Source organism: Phlebotomus argentipes, unplaced genomic scaffold (genome assembly GCF_947086385.1).
Source record: "Phlebotomus argentipes unplaced genomic scaffold, Phlebotomus argentipes genome assembly scaffold_18, whole genome shotgun sequence".
NCBI lineage: Eukaryota > Metazoa > Arthropoda > Insecta > Diptera > Psychodidae > Phlebotomus > Phlebotomus argentipes.
Genome location: NW_026776177.1, coordinates 8,395,138 through 8,411,383, shown reverse-complemented (window position 1 = coordinate 8,411,383; position 16,246 = coordinate 8,395,138). Strand labels below are relative to the sequence as shown.

The window sequence follows — 16,246 nt, the reverse complement described above, 5'->3', positions numbered from 1 at the left end:
TCTTTTCTCTTCAGTCCTTAGAGAATTCCAGCGGTATTCCCAAGGTCTTTCCAATGTTGATTCGAGGCTTGAGGAGCAGCACAATGTTTACATACAATTGCAACATTCGCTCAGTTCCTAATCCACAGCCATACAAAAAAACCATATGATTCACACCATGAAAAGCACGATAAATAGGTTTCACTGCGCGTTCGCCGCTCTTGACAAGTATTTCATCAGTTTTTTGACACGTACTTATTCGAGAGTTCCGCGAGCATCACCATCAAGACGCTCTGAGACATGTTGCAAGTGTACATCGCGCTGGCCGTCCTGGCCATCTGCCTCTACTTCAAGTGGAGCCTCAGCTACTGGGCCAGGAGAAGAGTGGACTCCCCGGCGCCGCTGCCCATCGTGGGCAACATGGGAGAGGTGATCATCCAGAAGAAGCACTACGGCGTTGTCTACGAGGAGATTTACAGGCAAGTTTCCTCCGAAAGCCCTTGTAGTGCAGCTCAAGATACTAACACTGCTGATGTCCTCCGCCAGGTCCTATCCCACGGCCAAGTACGTGGGATTCTACAAAATGGGCACTCCGGCGGTTCTGATGCGCGACTTAAACCTCGTCCGTGACGTTCTCGTGGCGAATTTCGCCCACTTCCACGACAATGACTTCCAGATCGACACCACACTGGATCCCCTGCTGGCCAGTAATCCCTTCACGGCGCGCGGCGCCGAGTGGAAGAACATCCGGAACCAAGTGAGCCCCATCTTCACCACCACCAAGGTGCGCGCCTGCTTCGGCATTATGCGAGACGTGGGCAAGACTCTGCTGGAGTACCTGGAGAACAGCCCCGATATCAATCGCGCCGAGGGCGTGGAGATGAAGAGTGTAAGGCCCCAAAATTGATACATCTTTACAAGGTGTTATCACAAGTAATCATCTTGCCACTCCACAGGTAATGACCAAGTTCACAACCGATGTTGTGGCCTCGGCGGTCTTTGGCGTGAATGCGTACGCCTTTGTCGATGACAAATCAGAGTTCGTGACAATGTCCAGGGAATTCTTCACGCCCGGCTTCTGGAGCGCCATCAAAGGCATGCTGGCCTTCTTTGCGCCACAAGTAGCTTCGCTTCTCCGTATCTCGTGAGTATCTTTGCGCGCGCCAACGTCGATAAGAAATTTACACGCTGCTTAAAAACAACTGATAATGCCTTTGTAGATTCATCAATGATAGCCTGGACGGTCGCTTGAGGCGCCTCATTAGGCAACTTATGGCCTCCAGAGAGAATTCCAATGAGAACACAAGGAAGGACTTTGTTCAGGCCTTCGTGGAGTTGAAGAAGAAGGATCAGGAAAACAGTAAGAATCATGCTTTGGGGCTGAGATGAGAGATTCACACTTACCATCCTGTTCCAGGAATCACAGAGGAATTGATTGTGGGTCAAGCGCTGACTTTTATCACTGACGGCACGGAGACTTCCGCCACTGTCATGACCTACGCCCTTTACGAGCTGGCGCGCCATCCTGAAGTGCAGAAGAGAGTCCAGGAGGAGATCGACAGAGTGATTGCGACGCACGGAGAAATGACTGACGAGGGAATAACGGAGCTTGAGCTTCTCGATCGCTGCGTTCATGAGACTCTGCGAATGCATTCTGTGGCCTTCAACATGACGCGCATCTGCACGAAGTCCTTCGAGCTCCCGCCGCAATTCAGGACAGAAGGACAGCCTGTGACTCTCGAAGTCGGCACTCCAATCATCATTCCAATTTCGGCGATTCACATGTGAGTTATTGCTAGGCAGATTTTCTCTTGTAACTTCCTAACCATCTATTTTGGGGAAATAACAGGGATCCTGAACACTACGATAAGCCACACGTCTTCGATCCGGATCGCTTCCTGGAGGAGGAGAAGCAGAAGAGGAACAGATACGCCTTCCTGGGCTTCGGCGAGGGGCCGCGCATTTGCATCGGGATGCGCTTCGGACTTTTCCAGGTAAAGGTGGCTCTGCAGACTCTCCTGACGGAGTACAACATCAAGCTGGCACCGAGGCAGAAATATCCGGTGGACGTCAATGTGCAGTCCTTCTTGCTGGCGCCCAAAGATGGCATCTGGCTCACGCTGGAAAAGAGGCAGACATCGTAGATTGGCGCACGAATTGAAGCAGTCGCACGATGGCGGAGGGAGTGACTCCCTGAATCCGAGAAGCTGCAGCGATCTGCAAGGAACAGTATTGAATCAAAATCAGGGAAATACACACGGAAGTTAACGAAAATTACCGTCTGTGGTTGAATGTAGGACAACTTTTCGCGTTCTTCGACGGACAAATTGAGGTATTTTCTGCGAAAGAAGAGCGAATCTGTGAGTTTTTCTGCGGAGTCAGAGATTCTGGCTTTCACTTACGAGAAGTAGTCAATGTTGCTGGGAATGAGAAGCTTCTCGTCCTTCCTGATCATCTCAACGTCCACGGCTTGATCGGCCACAACTTGCTCATAGATCGCCTCGATTTTCAGCCTTTCGCAGAGCACCTGATCTTCGCAGATCCAGCCCAGCAAGTCAGGTTCTAGTTTGGCAATTTGTTGGACATTAATGCCGTCCGCTGGGATGGAGAGCATCTCGAAAGCACTCTTGGTCGTAGTGGTTTTGCTCTGAGGCAGTTTTAGGGCTTCTCTCCACAGATAAGTGCGTCTCGTCAGACTCTTCAGCGTCTCAATGGCATCTGAGAGTCTCTGGCGCATGCTCAGGAACCTCTTGTAGCGCTCCTCGCCGACCAGCCCTAAAGCGTAGCCTATTTCCGTGAGGCGCATGTCGGCGTTGTCGGGCCGGAGAGTGAGCCTGAATTCAGCGCGACTCGTGAACATCCTGTAGGGCTCATTTGTACCCAGCGTCGTGAGATCGTCCACCAGAACTCCGATGTAACCGTCTGTGCGGGTGATCCGCAGCGGAGACTTTTGCAAAACTCGAGCAGCCGCGTTTGCGCCGGCCAGAATTCCCTGGGCAGCCGCTTCTTCGTATCCAGTTGTGCCATTTATCTGCCCAGCGAGGAACAGTCCAGCAATTCGCTTAGTCTCGAGTGTTGTGAAGAGCTCTCGAGGGTCTATGAAGTCATACTGAACGCCGTAGCCTGGACGGATGATTTCTGCCGCTTCCAAACCGGGAATGGTCCGCACGAGCTTCTCTTGCTGCTCCTCAGGAAGTGTGCATGACAGCCCGTTGGGGTAGATCACATCACTGTCCATGCCTTCAGGCTCCAGCCAGATTTGATGGGATTTCTGGCCGAAGCGCAGAACTTTCGACTCAATTGACGGACAATAGCGCGGCCCAGTGATCTCTTCCGACACGTGCCGATTCACGTGGAGATTCCTTGTCACGATGTCATTGATGGCCGGCGTGGTGTGGGCCAGATGACACATCAATTGATCTTCAGGTTCCAGCCAGACGCGGGAGTTGAGAAACGAGAAGGGAACTGGAGGATTGTCGCCGGGTTGCTTGGTGAGATTCGAAAAGTCTATAGAGCTTCTCTTGATCCTCGGCGGTGTGCCAGTCTTCAAGCGAGCCATCCTGAAGCCTATCCTCTCCAGGCTCTCAGCCAGACCCACAGCAGGAGCGTCTCCAATGCGTCCAGCTGGTCTCACGTCCAATCCAATGTGAATCTCCCCTCGCAGGAAGGTTCCTGTGGTGATTATCACAGTTTCTGACTCCACTTCCGCGCCACCCTCCAGAACAACTCCTCCACATGACACTCCGTCCGCTGTCTCGCTGAGAATCAAATTGTCCACCGAAGCTGTGCAGATCTCCAGATTCTCAGTGCTGCTCAGTTCCTCCTGAACAGCCTTCTTGTACAGCTGTCTGTCAATCTGCGCCCGCGGTCCCCAGACAGCTGGACCGCGTCTCCTGTTCAGCATCTTGTACTGCACTCCGGATTTGTCACAGCATCGACCGCAAACTCCATCCAAGGCGTCAATTTCCCGGATCAAGTGTCCCTTGCCAATTCCCCCAAACGACGGATTGCACGACATCTCGCCAATTGTGGAGAACTTGTGGGTGATCAACAGCGTCCGGACGCCCATTCTGGCCGAAGCTGCACAAGCCTCCGTCCCTGCATGACCACCTCCTATCACAATCACGTCATACTTCCGCCGTGGAGCTGAGCAAAACCTAGAAATTACCAGGAAGATTCAGTATGTTGCAGGGAAACTTCACTAGAAAAAAATACCTCCTGAATCCTTGAAGTCGTTCTGATAATCTCCTGCAGGATTGCATTTCTTAAACGGTGTCTCTTACTGAATTTTGTATCACTAAAAGGCACACCATCCCTATGGAGAACGGATTCCACGATCCGAAATCGTCCATGGAATATCTTCCACTTTTGTTCCTATAATAGGAATAAAATCCTCGGAATTCCAAGCTATCCTCCATGGATAAATTCCACTTTATTCCAAGCAAGATACCATGGAATAATTCCATACATATTCCTTTTGGCCATCCATGGATATTAGAATGGAACATTTTCCATGGTGCTAAATCCGCGGAATATCCATGGGTTTTCCACGGAATAATTCGCTCTTTGCGCGTCCCCACGCGATTACGTCAGTCTTGTGAAATTCTTCTCATAGGAAAGAACGCGTAAGTATTTTCTGTACTTTTCAGTACTAAAACGTTAAGTTTTTAATGGTAAACACTCTAAGTTTGGTGATATTTCCAGGAAAAGTGCTGAATGTATGCGATGGAGACGGCACAGGGACCCCACAGTCAGAGAAGACTCGAGGTTTCCGGACAACGTCAAAGTAGGAGAAACAACTAATGTAAGTATGGAATTACCGAAACATAAGAGATATATCCTGTTTTCTATACTGAACATGTCTTTTTTACAGGAAAATAGGATGCGGAAAAGCGGTTACCGGAGGATCTACTTATCCGACAGAGTGTGACTCATGACAAGGTAAAAAATGTTCTTCATGTTCTCGAATTCCTATGGCGAAAATCCATGGAACATCCTATAAATAACCATGGAAGATTTCCATGCTAGAATTTCATCCATGGTGAATCCCTTGGAACTCCGTGGATCAGCAAGGAAAATCCTTGGAATTCAGCATGGAAGATTCCATGCTGAATTCCATAGGAATTTAGCTAGGATGATTTTCCATGGATTATTTCCCACATTGCTTCCAAATTTTCCATGGTGACTTTTCCCATATATGGAAGATTTCCATTGTGATTCCATTGACCAATCCAAGGACGATTACAAGGAATACCATGGAGGGAATACCATGCAAATATACGATCAGTAATTTGTGTATTCTATTTTCCAGCATTTCTCAAACATATTCGGACCGGTGCGAGAAGACATCAAAGAGCATCTCGACATCCGGCGACCACGGTAGCAGTCGTCTAGAAGAGTAGCAGTCCCTGGGAAGCGGCATAGCAGCCACCAAGGCAACGCGTCATAAAAATTTGATACACATTTGTAAGCTTGATAGTTAATATTTAATAAATACAAATCCAAATATAAATGAGTCTTTTTTTTGGATATTTTGGGGCGGAGCGCCGGGAATTTCTGGGAGAAATTTCACACATTGGAATTTCCTCCATGGTATTCCTTGTAATCGTCCTTGGATTGGTCAATGGAATCACAATGGAAATCTTCCATATATGGGAAAAGTCACCATGGAAAATTTGGAAGCAATGTGGGAAAAAATCCATGGAAAATCATCCTAGCTAAATTCCTATGGAATTCAGCATGGAATCTTCCATGCTGAATCCAAGGATTTTCCTTGTTGATCCACGGAGTTCCGAGGAATTTTCCATGGATGCTATTACGCGGATTGCATGGAAATCGTCCATGGTTATCCATTGGATATTCCACGGATTTTCGCCATAGGGTATCCGCCGCATATGCGAATGCTTTTTAGTACTGCGGCCGTCAGATGATTTTAGCACTCACGCGCCGTGTCAAAAAAGCGCGGGTATTCCAGAACCCCATTTTTTCTGCGTTATGTGTATTGATATTTTATCTTTGTGTTTTTATGAGAAATCTTAAGTAATATTGTAAAATAACCCGAAAAGTGTCTCTCAAGTGATAACAAAGGCCTCCTTGATATGGAGAATAGTGAGTTCAGTGAATATATTGTGAGAATAGCGATGAAATACACAATAATTTATGTGACTCTCTCTCTATAGAACTTCTGGCGAAGAAGCGAAAAGCCACACAGGAGAAAAATGTCCAGCAAATTGCAACTTCCTGCCACAACCTGGGGAACTTCTACCATGAATCTGGTCAGTATGACAAGGCTCTGCAGGAGTACAAGGCAGAAGCGGAGCAGTGGAAGGTGCAGAAAAATCAGATGAAGTACGGAATTGCCCATCGAATGATCGGCGAAATGCTGATGCTTCTGGGCGACGTGAACAAATCCCTGAAGCACGAGCATCAGTATCTGAAGATCGCCCAAGAAGAGAAGGACAGCATTGAGGTACAGAGGGCTTATGCAACGATCGGCAGGGCTTATCTGCTGAAGGGGCAGAATCTCACTGAGAAGGAGAGCGCTGCGGAGAGAGCAAAGGCTCTGAAGGATGCTGAGAGGGCCTTTCTGAAGAGTTTGTCGATTTGTCGTGAGCTGCCGGGGAAGATAAGCAACACCGAATTGCAGGACATGATGGCAAGATTGTATCTCAACTTGAGTGTGACGAAGGAGAATTGCAGCGAGGAGATCGAGAAGTCTCTGGAGTATATGACCAAGGCGATAGCCATCTGCAAGAGCCACGATCTCTATGAACTCCTGCATCAGTGCTACATGTCGACGGGACTCCTGTATGAAGTGAAGAAGAAGGACATTGGCAACTCCTTGCGGTATCTGAACCTCGCCTTGGACGTGGCGCAGCGCCTGGAAGCGCGGACGATGAAGATATGCGAGACGCTCTTACTAAAGAGTGAGATGCTGATCAAGTCAGGAGATTATCAGAGTGCCAAGCAGACACTGCACAGAGCGTATAAGTTGAAGTCTCCGAATGAGATTGACCGGGAGACAATAGAGCAGAAGCTGAAGGTTGTGGCTGCTCTGTGCTACACTGAAGACTCCCTGATCACTGCCAATTCAGAAGACTTCAGGCGGAAGAAGGATTTGTATGAGAAAATGGGCGATGGATCGTGCAAGCTCGAGAACTATGACAAAGCGCTGAGTTACTACAAGAAAATGCTGGAGAATGCCGAATTGAGTGGCGAAAGTGGCAAGGATTTGATACCCATTTACGTAAGTCTCTATCAGACATTTAGAGACAATCAGAACTACAAGGAGGCTCTCGAGTATGCATGGAAGGAGTATGAATTATGCAAGGAAGTGCCTCAGGAGGCTTTCCTCACGCTCATGAACATTGCGGAATTATCGGATTTGGCGGAGATGGATTTCTGGGAAGTGGAAAAGATGTATCAGCGCGCCAGGAAGGAGACAGGGAAGACGGGGGATAAGAAATCCGAAGCACTGGCTATTGGAAAATTGATTGTCCTGCAGCGGAAGCACGGCATGGACACTCTGGCGGATTTGCTGGAGAAGGAAGCTCAAATGTCGGGAATGGATATGTCAGCGGCGGCTGCAGAGGACGAGGAAGCGGCTTGTGATGATGGAAATGTGCCTGGTATTGGCGATGACATTTGTCTAGACGACATCTCTGACTCTGGAAGTGAAGAGGATGCCGACATCCCGCTGGCAGTTGAGCAGAAGCGACCAATGAGGCGCAAGAGAGTGACAAATGTGGTGAAGAGGAACAACAAAGGAGAAAGCCAGCTTCATCAGGCTTGTATCTCAGGGAATGCCACTCTGGCGCGGCGTCTTCTGGACCAGGGACACCCAGTCAACATTCGAGATCACGCGGGATGGCTGCCACTGCACGAGGCGTGCATCCATGGACACAGAGATATCGTTGAGATGTTGCTGGAGAAGAGCTGCGCCACGATAAACGATCGCGGCGGGACTTCTTGCGACGGAATAACGCCAATTCACGATGCCTGCTCGAATGGACACCTCGAGATTGTGGAGCTGCTGCTGGATAAAGGCGCCAATGCTACAGTGAAGACAGATTTCGGGGACACTCCTCTGGACACGCTGAAGATATGGCGAGGCACAATGCGACTGGAGGCAAATGAGGTGGCTTTCTACGAGACAATTGTGCAGAGACTCAGCAAACTAATGGACAAGGCGGGAATAAATCCCAGAGAAGTGAATTTGACAAATCGTCGACTTGCTCACGCTCTTGTTGATGAGGATTCCAGCGAAGGTTTCCCCATTGAGAGGGAAAATTCTCTCTCGCCCCCTCTGGTTTCGACCAAGAACTCTGCAGTCGCGGAAGATTCATCTCGATTGTACAAAAGTGTAATAGACAACTTGAGGAAGAAGAAATCAGCCAATGAAGAGCCGAAGAGTGAAGTGTTACTGCCGAAGAAGAGATCTGCATATCTAGAAGGAGACGAAGTGGGTGAGGATTGGCTTGAAGATGATCTTCTGCCGAATAAGAAGCGCAGAAAATTTCTTAAGGATTCCCGGGAGTTTTGCACGCCCAAACAGAAGAAAACAAAGCCAGTGATTCAGGAAAGTGAAGACAATGAGATGGAAGATCTTGTGATTGAGGAGCCGGAGATTCGAGAGACTCCGCCAAGAAGAGTCACTCAAACATCCTTGATCGATGCTGGTTTCTCACGACAGCAAATTGATGTGGATCTTGACTTTCCGTTAAACATATCGCCAGGGAAGTCCTCGAGATCCTCCACGGGAAAATCGCCGTGCGTGCCGCTGATTGTACACAATATGATCTCTGTGAAGGTGAAGATTGACGATCAGCTAATTGTGGTTCCTGTGAATGCTGCAGAAGTGCAGAATCTGCAGATCAAGTGGCTGACAGAGCGAGCTTCCAAGCGCTACTACAATCTTCACGGACGTCTGCCTGAGATGCTGCTAACAACAACAGACGGAGCGGTGTTTGACGATCAAGATCCTATTTCGCTGGTTATCGACAATGATCAGAACCTCGTGCACTCGCTGATCAACAAATGGAACGTTCTGTCGCTGGCGGAGAGCTACAAAGATGTGGCGAAGCAGATGGAAAACGGTGAGGAACACTAATCTAACTATTTTCATTTTCATTACATTTCTAACACTCATTTGCCTTTAAAGTCGAGAATGTGCAGATCGTGAGGGCTCTGGAAGTGGCTGAAAACTCAAATGAGTTGATTCTCGCCGATTTGGATGTGCCTTCGAAGGAAACACGTGCACTGTTTAAAGCCATACAGCATCATGTAAATCTCTCAGCGATTGATTTGTCCAGGAACATCATTGAAGACGAGGGATTGGTGTACTTGTGTCAATCTTTGAGCTCCCTGAAATACCTAAATGTTCTCAATTTGAGCTGTAATTTCCTCACGGAGAATGGACTATTGCGACTGGCGAATGTGCTTCAGGAGACCAAAGAGGCACTTCTACCTGAATTGAAAGACTTGAACCTGAGCCACAATCCGCTTGGTAATGGAAGCAGGAAATACTTGTCGATCATTTGTGAGAAACTCCCCAAATTGCGCATTCTCAATCTCTCAGCGTGCGATTTGACGGAATTGGGAGATTGCAATCTCGGGTTTTCTCACCTGGATAGTCTCGATCTCAGCTTCAACACCTTCAAGGATGCTGAAGAGTTGCGCACAGTCTGGCGATTGCTGGATGTGACGCGAGTGGAGAGCATTAGACTGGGATTCTGTCTGAAAAGTCAAGGATTGGGAAAGCAATTGGGCAATTTTCTGCAATCTGGATCTCCCAGATATCTTACGGAGCTACATTTGCAAAATTGCCACTTGACAGATGCCGATTTGTGGACAATCCTGAAAGCACTCGCGGGAAGAGAGATGCAAGAAATTGATCTCACACAGAATCCAGTTACGAGTCTCTCCCTGAAGTACTTTCTAACCACCAGCATTTCTGTGGCACACGTGAAATTTCTGGGATGCGAGAAAATTCTCGATAACGTCAGTATTCTGGAGGAATTGCCTCCGTACGAGGGAGAACTTCATCCGCAGCGAATAACACTGTTTGGGAGATGCATTGAAGAGGAGATGATTGAGCATCTGCGCAAGGTCTGGACATCATGCTGGCTACAGAAAGAAGCCGTCGTTGAGAGGAAATCCAGCAGAATCATTCAACTTCACTTAGCTTAAGGGAATCTTTGTAAAGGTTGGTTTTATTCAAGCAATAACTAGTATAAATCTCTGTATGATCTCCATTAATCTCTCTTTTTCAGGCAAGAGAACGCGTCTCTAAGTCAGTCTGAAGGCGCGGCAAAAGTGTGTGCGAATGACGGAGGAAGAAGAGCTTCAATTTATAAAGGTAAGGCTATCGTAAATGTTGGTTAATTCCATGTACAGAGCATTTCTGATCTCCTTCGAAGGTCCAAGTGGTCTGTAAGGATCGGCCTCTATGTTATTCTGCGGATCTGCGCATTGGTCCAGTAAATTTAGCAGACTCTTTGTGGAGCGCGACGTGACGAGAATTCCAGGTGAATATGTCGATCCTCTAAAAATCTACAACAGCAGCAAAACAATTAGATGTTCTTAAAATAGTGCCACAAAATTCTTACTTTATCACAAGCAATTTGCAAATTATTGTTCATTTGTCGATTTGTGCACTTCTCAATGTTCTTGCTGCACTTGCTGCGGCACGCCTTAAAGCTACACTGCACGTCCTTCCAGCACGTCTTGGCGTCGGAAATGTAGCGATCCATGAATGTGGCGGAGAACACGTGCTCCAGATTCATGTACTTCAATCTATTGTCTGATATGCCGAAGTTGGTTAATTTTATATCACACATTGTTATCAAATTATTATCTAGTTCCTCAACAAAGTCGAGAATTAAGACGGCTTTCTGTATACGATGTTTCCAATCTGTGGCACTAAGAAGAGATAATCTTGTGTAGTTTCTTAAGATGAGCAAGTTATAAATAGACAGACTTAAATTGTACCTCAGAATTTCCAAATGATTCCCTCCATCGAAGGGCGTGATGTATTCCTCGCCGAAGAACGGTCCGCATGAGCCGTAAATCTTCGGGAACAGCTCCATATTGTCCCAAATCTTTGCCATCATGTAATCGTTGTCATTGACGAGGCGCCAAGTATCCTCGAGAAAGCGATGGAAGATGTCCGTGTCGCCGAAGTGAATCCTGAGGCCGAGGAACTCTCGCAGCTCCGACAGTGGCAAGATTGTGTTGTACTTGAAGAACATCGTGCGATTGACGATCCTGATGAACTCCACTTCGGACGGAAAGTGCTCCTGACCATCGCGATCGAGCCATTTGAGGGCATCAACGGTGTTCGGCGCCTCCTTCACCGTGATCCTGCGACTGCTTTCGCTCCCAATCACGAAGGCGAGCTTGCGACTTTTTGACGCATTCTCAGGACACTCAAAATCCCTGCGATGGGAGCAGATTTCGCTGCACAGAGATCCGCTGAATTCATTGCGATTGAACTTTTCGCACTGCAGAGAAGAGAGAAAAACCGTGAAGAAGAAGCTTAAAGGCACATAAGGTAAGTGGAAAAGCTGTACTCACGATAGTTGATATCTTCTTCTCCAAATTTACCCTAAAGCATATCACTTCCAAGTGGAAAATCGTACAATAGAAGACAGTTGATGCGATTAAGAGGACCAAAAAGGCAATATAGCGCTTCCTAGCGATGCACTTTCGTGCCGAACCGATAAACTTGCTGAGAAACATTTCGCTTTTACAGATTTCTTGCTCATGAATTTCCAGGTCTCTTTTCTCCACCGTTTTTCTCCACGTTCACGTATGCGATGCACTTGTGGATTGATTTTGTCAACTCATTTCACCCCGAAAAGTGTGTGTTTGTCTCTCGGTTGAATTACGTAAAAAAAGGGCAGGAATAATTTAGGTAATTGGCAATCGAAGCACTTTGATTGGCATTCCAAAAGAGCCGCAGAATTTTGTCGCAGAGCGTGAAAATGAGCCCAGTGACAGGAGAGTTCAGTGTTACCCAAAAGAAAAGTGTTGGTATGCGAACAACCACCTGCCCCAAGAATCCTTCACACTCCTCGCGGCGGCGCAGAAAAAATCCTCGTCATTCTGCACGGTCATTTATTGGCAAACACCGGCATTAAAAATAGATCACATTCACTGCTTGGGAGGATTGTAAAGCTATGAGAAGCACCTGAGCACACCTGAGTTAGTACTGGTTTTGCGCACTATCGCTGGCATATTGGTAGGGTTGATTAGCATCATCTGCGGAGAGATTAGTGGGACGAGAATTAGTGTAAGAAGTTATCGGATAACAGAGGGTATCTGTGCAGGTAGATCACCCCACCTAATCGCCCCTGGTCGCGGATGCGCTGCTGCACGAGGCGCTCCTCTGCCTTGCCGTCGATTCCCAGGCCCAGGCGCTCGATCAGCTTGTCCGCACGATAACCATGCAGCTGCACAAGACATCATCAATGCAGGAAAATAATGGGAATCAAAGAAGTGAACTATGTGCTTACGTCGTAAAATTGTTGACGTCTTTTCACGCTCACGTCGGGATCAAAGTCAAACTCCTGCTGCTTATGAATTATCGGAGCTCCAGCTACATTGTCCTGGATGAGAATCTTGAAGAATTCCTGCACGTAAGCACCTTCGCTACGGTGCAGACTGAGGATGGCCAGAAATGAGGCCTGACAAGTTAACATTAGAAATCAATTCAACATTTATGGCAAAATTGCAAGTTAATAATTTCTTCAGTTTCCCACAACAAGTTAAGCATGACCTGTTGAAAAGGTACATTGCTCTAAACACTTGATCTCAATCGGTGAAAGCTGTCGTATATTTGCATTGATTTGTATATTTGTTTTGTCTTAGTTTTTTCTCAATATCTTAATTACTTGCACGTAAGACAAATTAGCTCTCATTATCGTGATAGCGTTTGAATAGATCTTCAAATAGGTTTTCAGACGAATTTACTTACCAGAAACAAGCAATTTTTCCACGAAATCATTCTTTTTACCAATTTCTTATACACTTTTCACCACAAAATGAACAAAATTGATCTCTTGACTGATCTTCACTGCAGAGTTTCTGAAAGCCAACTAAAATCTCACCTCAAACACACGCACTTTGCCGAAGAAATCGAAAGTCGAAGGCAAAAACCACTCATTTTTTGGGTTTGTCTTGCAATTATGATAATTGTGCAACTCTTTTAGAGTGTCTCTCACACATCGATCTCGTCAAAGAGATCACCTTTGATAGACATCTTTGGCAAATAGGCATTTTTTCCTATAATAATCATAAAACTTCTTGGCTTCTTAGGACTCGAAGTGTGATATAAAAAGAGATACAAGAAGAAATATATGGGGAAAAAGACGTGCCGACCGAAATAAAAAACTTTCACTTTTCGTTGCTGAGGCGCGCTCGGAGGTAAATTTCTTCAGTGTGCATTCGGTAGTCGTTCCGTGAGTTACGTGGAATTTTTCAGTGGTTTACCTCAGTGTGAAGAGCCTCTCTTTGGGGTTGAGGAACTGAAAATGGCCAAAATTTTGGGGATTTTTCTAATGGTAATGTGAATTTTGGTGAATATGGAATTATTTGCGTTATTTTCTCACTCAATTTGTTGCTCTATCGCAGGTTCTCTTTGGAATCTTTCTCATGGTGAATTTCATTGAGGCCACTGCCCAACCGAAAGCCCCAAATTTTCAGTATTTTGAAAGGTGAGTGACTCAAAACTTTCACGTGCGCTCCGCGAGACGTATTTGGAGATTTCTCTACAGACTCTTGAATCAGTGATATCTGTGTGATCTTTCGGGACGGGATTTCCTTCCTCCATCCACTTGAATGCCACAGGAAATTCCGCATAAGCATGCAAAATCAGTTCCTCCGACGTCACACTTTCACATCTGCTCAGCTGTTGCTTCGAGACATGATCGAAGAAGTAATCAGAGAGGCGCCGTTACGAAATCTCTCACATACTTCTTGGGAATTGCGCGCGTGTTTTCATTTTCACTCTTTCCTCTCGCGCAAGACGCGATGAGCAGAAACCACTGTTCAATTATATGGGAGGAGAGCGTGATCATTTCAGCCACTATTGAGATTGATGATATAACAATGGGAGGCTTTTCTGTGCCACCAGACAATACCATTCAATGCGCGTTTTCCCTCTTGCAGGCCACGCTATCGCTATCCGTACTACGATGAGAACGGCCGCGGAAAGCTGCTCTATGGCTACGGAGGCGCTGAATTGTACCAGTACAAGAGCTACACGCCACTCGATGGCATTCACTAAACGACTTCAGGAAGATATTCAATCAATTTACTCTCAAACTCGGCGTTTCTGCGTGGAAATGTACAGGACGTTGTTGCCACGGATGAAGGCGTCGCCGTACTTATTCTTCAGCTGCCCATTAACATACTCCTCCGTCTGATCTAGTGCGATGTTCATGTAGCCATCCAGACACGCCAGGACACCTGCAAAAAGCCCCCTTAAAGTCTTCCGGAAAGCACCTTTGCAAAATTTGTTTCACCTCTGTAATCAACGCCACTGTTGAGCTTCACAACCACCGGACGTCCGTGGATTTGATTGATGAACTGAGAGAGTGCCTCTTTCCGTGACATTGTAAGAAAATCGGGAGTTTTCTCTGGAAAAGGAAAATGTGTTTACGCCAACAAAACCTCAAACTAGTGATGATCACATTTGTGCTTGAATTATACGATTTTTCATGCAAAAATTAAGTGTTTTCCATTTGCGACACCTTCCATACCTGTTCTTTGATGAATTAGAAGTATTTCCTTGCCGGAAAAGTGGCAAAACTAAGGTAAATGCGGATTAATTGTAACACCGCGTCACTCTATTTGTAAACAGAGATGCTGTCAGTTTCCCCTCAATGCTGTGAGAGGCTGTGAGATTGATTTTAAAAGTAAACAGAATTTATTATTTGTAAATTTACATCAAATCCCTTCTAAACTATGTTAATTTACTCTTAATACATTATTTTATTCATCATTTCTCCATTGAGGTGATTAACAGTAAGCATTATCGAAATTCTTGCGACAAAATCATTTTTTTGCGCTGTGTCTCTATCAGCTAATCATTATCAATTGTTTTTTTTTTTGATGGTATAGAAAAAATATCGCGGAAAGCCTATTGCGAGGACTCCAGGAAGCAGTTTACTCTGCCCACGCCATCAGCTCTTTCAGGTCTTTGTCATCCGCATCGGCAGCCGTTGCTGAAAGAGAGGAAAACCGCGGGTTTTTAGGGCATGAGTCATTTTATGGATGAGAGATAATTTCTCGCGAAAGAAGATCGCGTTGTACCTTTTTTCTTCTCCTTTGCCTTCTCTTTAATCTCATCGGACGGCACTTCTGGTAGCTCCGTTGCACTGGGACCGACTCCAAGGAGTTCCTTGTCCAGCTCCTCCTGTTCGAGTTCCTCCAGCTCCTTCTCCAACTCATCCTCGTCCACATCTTGGCCTGGAAAGCAAATTAGAAAGTCAATTTCACGTTTCTTATTGGACAAGTGTGATTTGGATGCTCACCGAATGACACAGGATTGGAAATAGCGTCGGAAATCTCGGTTGCAATGTTCTGCTGTTCGGCAATATCATCCATCATGTCGTGAATCTGGTCCACGTCCCTGAAACGACAAGACAAGTGTCAATTCCCAGCCTCTACAGCTCTCCAGCGGGTCATACATGTGATTGTGGGCAGCTTTGAGGGCATCTGCAGCGTTCTTCATTGTGGTCAGGACAGCCGTGTTGGTATTTGCGCTCTCCAGCGCCTCCCGCTGCATCTCTATTGTCGACAGCGTGCCATCGATCTGTTGCAGCTGCTTCTCGTACTTCTTCTTCCGCTTCAGCGCTTGGATGGCCACTGAAAGATCCGGAAACATTAGTTCGAAGGTCATCTGGTCACTCCATGTCAACGCACCTCTCTTGTTTTTCGTCCCATTCTTCCGTGCAATGTCCAGTTCGGCGTCGATCTTAGACTCCAGGAACTCCTGCTTCTTTATCAGCATGTTCTCAGTCTCCCGCAGCTTCTGGATGGCCTCCCCAGTGGTTGGGGCGGCCTCTCCTTTCTTCCCGAACATCTTCCCGAAGAAACTCATCGTCCACCACCTGATTTACCCACTATGCACACCAAATTATAATGCCTCAACACTCCCTGAACTATGTACAATGCTCTCCCTGAGACCACGCAGCAGATTTCCCCCAGGGAATTGGCAGAAATAGAAAAGATTCGCGAAACTTTTGAGAATTTTCACTGACGA

The 16,246-nt window shown here is 46.7% G+C and overlaps 8 protein-coding genes and 1 long non-coding RNA gene across 9 annotated transcripts; 4 read left to right on the top strand and 5 right to left on the bottom strand.

The window, feature by feature from the left end:
• Positions 1-63: 63 nt before the first annotated feature.
• Positions 64-2,253, top strand: LOC132260753 (cytochrome P450 6j1-like). The gene is made up of 6 exons (XM_059759071.1): positions 64-458; positions 526-868; positions 936-1,123; positions 1,200-1,339; positions 1,397-1,763; positions 1,829-2,253. Exons 1-6 carry the CDS (start codon positions 280-282, stop codon positions 2,121-2,123), a joined length of 1,512 nt encoding a protein of 503 aa, XP_059615054.1. The 5' UTR covers positions 64-279; the 3' UTR covers positions 2,124-2,253.
• Positions 2,254-2,377: 124 nt separating this feature from the next.
• On the bottom strand, positions 2,378-4,241 carry LOC132259116 (protein MTO1 homolog, mitochondrial). The gene is made up of 2 exons (XM_059756662.1): positions 4,195-4,241; positions 2,378-4,136 (listed from the first exon to the last, which is right to left on the bottom strand). Exons 1-2 carry the CDS (start codon positions 4,239-4,241, stop codon positions 2,378-2,380), a joined length of 1,806 nt encoding a protein of 601 aa, XP_059612645.1.
• A 48-nt stretch (positions 4,242-4,289) lies between these two features.
• On the top strand, positions 4,290-5,559 carry LOC132260754 (uncharacterized). Its single transcript, XR_009468375.1, has 4 exons — positions 4,290-4,604; positions 4,684-4,783; positions 4,853-4,920; positions 5,291-5,559. It is a non-coding gene; the product is annotated as an uncharacterized LOC132260754 (long non-coding RNA).
• Positions 5,560-5,977: 418 nt separating this feature from the next.
• LOC132260227 (tonsoku-like protein) lies at positions 5,978-10,313 on the top strand. Its single transcript, XM_059758223.1, has 4 exons — positions 5,978-6,087; positions 6,159-9,074; positions 9,140-10,183; positions 10,251-10,313. The coding sequence occupies exons 1-3, from the start codon at positions 6,078-6,080 to the stop codon at positions 10,165-10,167; spliced, it is 3,954 nt and encodes a 1,317-aa protein (XP_059614206.1). The 5' UTR covers positions 5,978-6,077; the 3' UTR covers positions 10,168-10,183; positions 10,251-10,313.
• Positions 10,314-10,323: 10 nt separating this feature from the next.
• On the bottom strand, positions 10,324-12,015 carry LOC132260228 (divergent protein kinase domain 1C). Its single transcript, XM_059758224.1, has 4 exons — positions 11,554-12,015; positions 10,969-11,480; positions 10,587-10,899; positions 10,324-10,530 (listed from the first exon to the last, which is right to left on the bottom strand). The coding sequence occupies exons 1-4, from the start codon at positions 11,716-11,718 to the stop codon at positions 10,324-10,326; spliced, it is 1,197 nt and encodes a 398-aa protein (XP_059614207.1). The 5' UTR covers positions 11,719-12,015.
• A 116-nt stretch (positions 12,016-12,131) lies between these two features.
• LOC132259115 (uncharacterized) lies at positions 12,132-12,680 on the bottom strand. Its single transcript, XM_059756661.1, has 3 exons — positions 12,495-12,680; positions 12,323-12,431; positions 12,132-12,240 (listed from the first exon to the last, which is right to left on the bottom strand). Exons 1-3 carry the CDS (start codon positions 12,678-12,680, stop codon positions 12,185-12,187), a joined length of 351 nt encoding a protein of 116 aa, XP_059612644.1. The 3' UTR covers positions 12,132-12,184.
• Positions 12,681-13,057: 377 nt separating this feature from the next.
• On the top strand, positions 13,058-14,266 carry LOC132260230 (uncharacterized). Its single transcript, XM_059758226.1, has 3 exons — positions 13,058-13,541; positions 13,612-13,694; positions 14,149-14,266. The coding sequence occupies exons 1-3, from the start codon at positions 13,512-13,514 to the stop codon at positions 14,264-14,266; spliced, it is 231 nt and encodes a 76-aa protein (XP_059614209.1). The 5' UTR covers positions 13,058-13,511.
• LOC132260229 (U6 snRNA-associated Sm-like protein LSm6) lies at positions 14,247-14,876 on the bottom strand. The gene is made up of 3 exons (XM_059758225.1): positions 14,742-14,876; positions 14,505-14,618; positions 14,247-14,448 (listed from the first exon to the last, which is right to left on the bottom strand). Exons 2-3 carry the CDS (start codon positions 14,593-14,595, stop codon positions 14,300-14,302), a joined length of 240 nt encoding a protein of 79 aa, XP_059614208.1. The 5' UTR covers positions 14,596-14,618; positions 14,742-14,876; the 3' UTR covers positions 14,247-14,299.
• Positions 14,877-14,953: 77 nt separating this feature from the next.
• Positions 14,954-16,221, bottom strand: LOC132259387 (charged multivesicular body protein 4c). The gene is made up of 5 exons (XM_059757006.1): positions 15,907-16,221; positions 15,672-15,849; positions 15,516-15,613; positions 15,295-15,450; positions 14,954-15,206 (listed from the first exon to the last, which is right to left on the bottom strand). Exons 1-5 carry the CDS (start codon positions 16,082-16,084, stop codon positions 15,148-15,150), a joined length of 669 nt encoding a protein of 222 aa, XP_059612989.1. The 5' UTR covers positions 16,085-16,221; the 3' UTR covers positions 14,954-15,147.
• Positions 16,222-16,246: the final 25 nt, after the last annotated feature.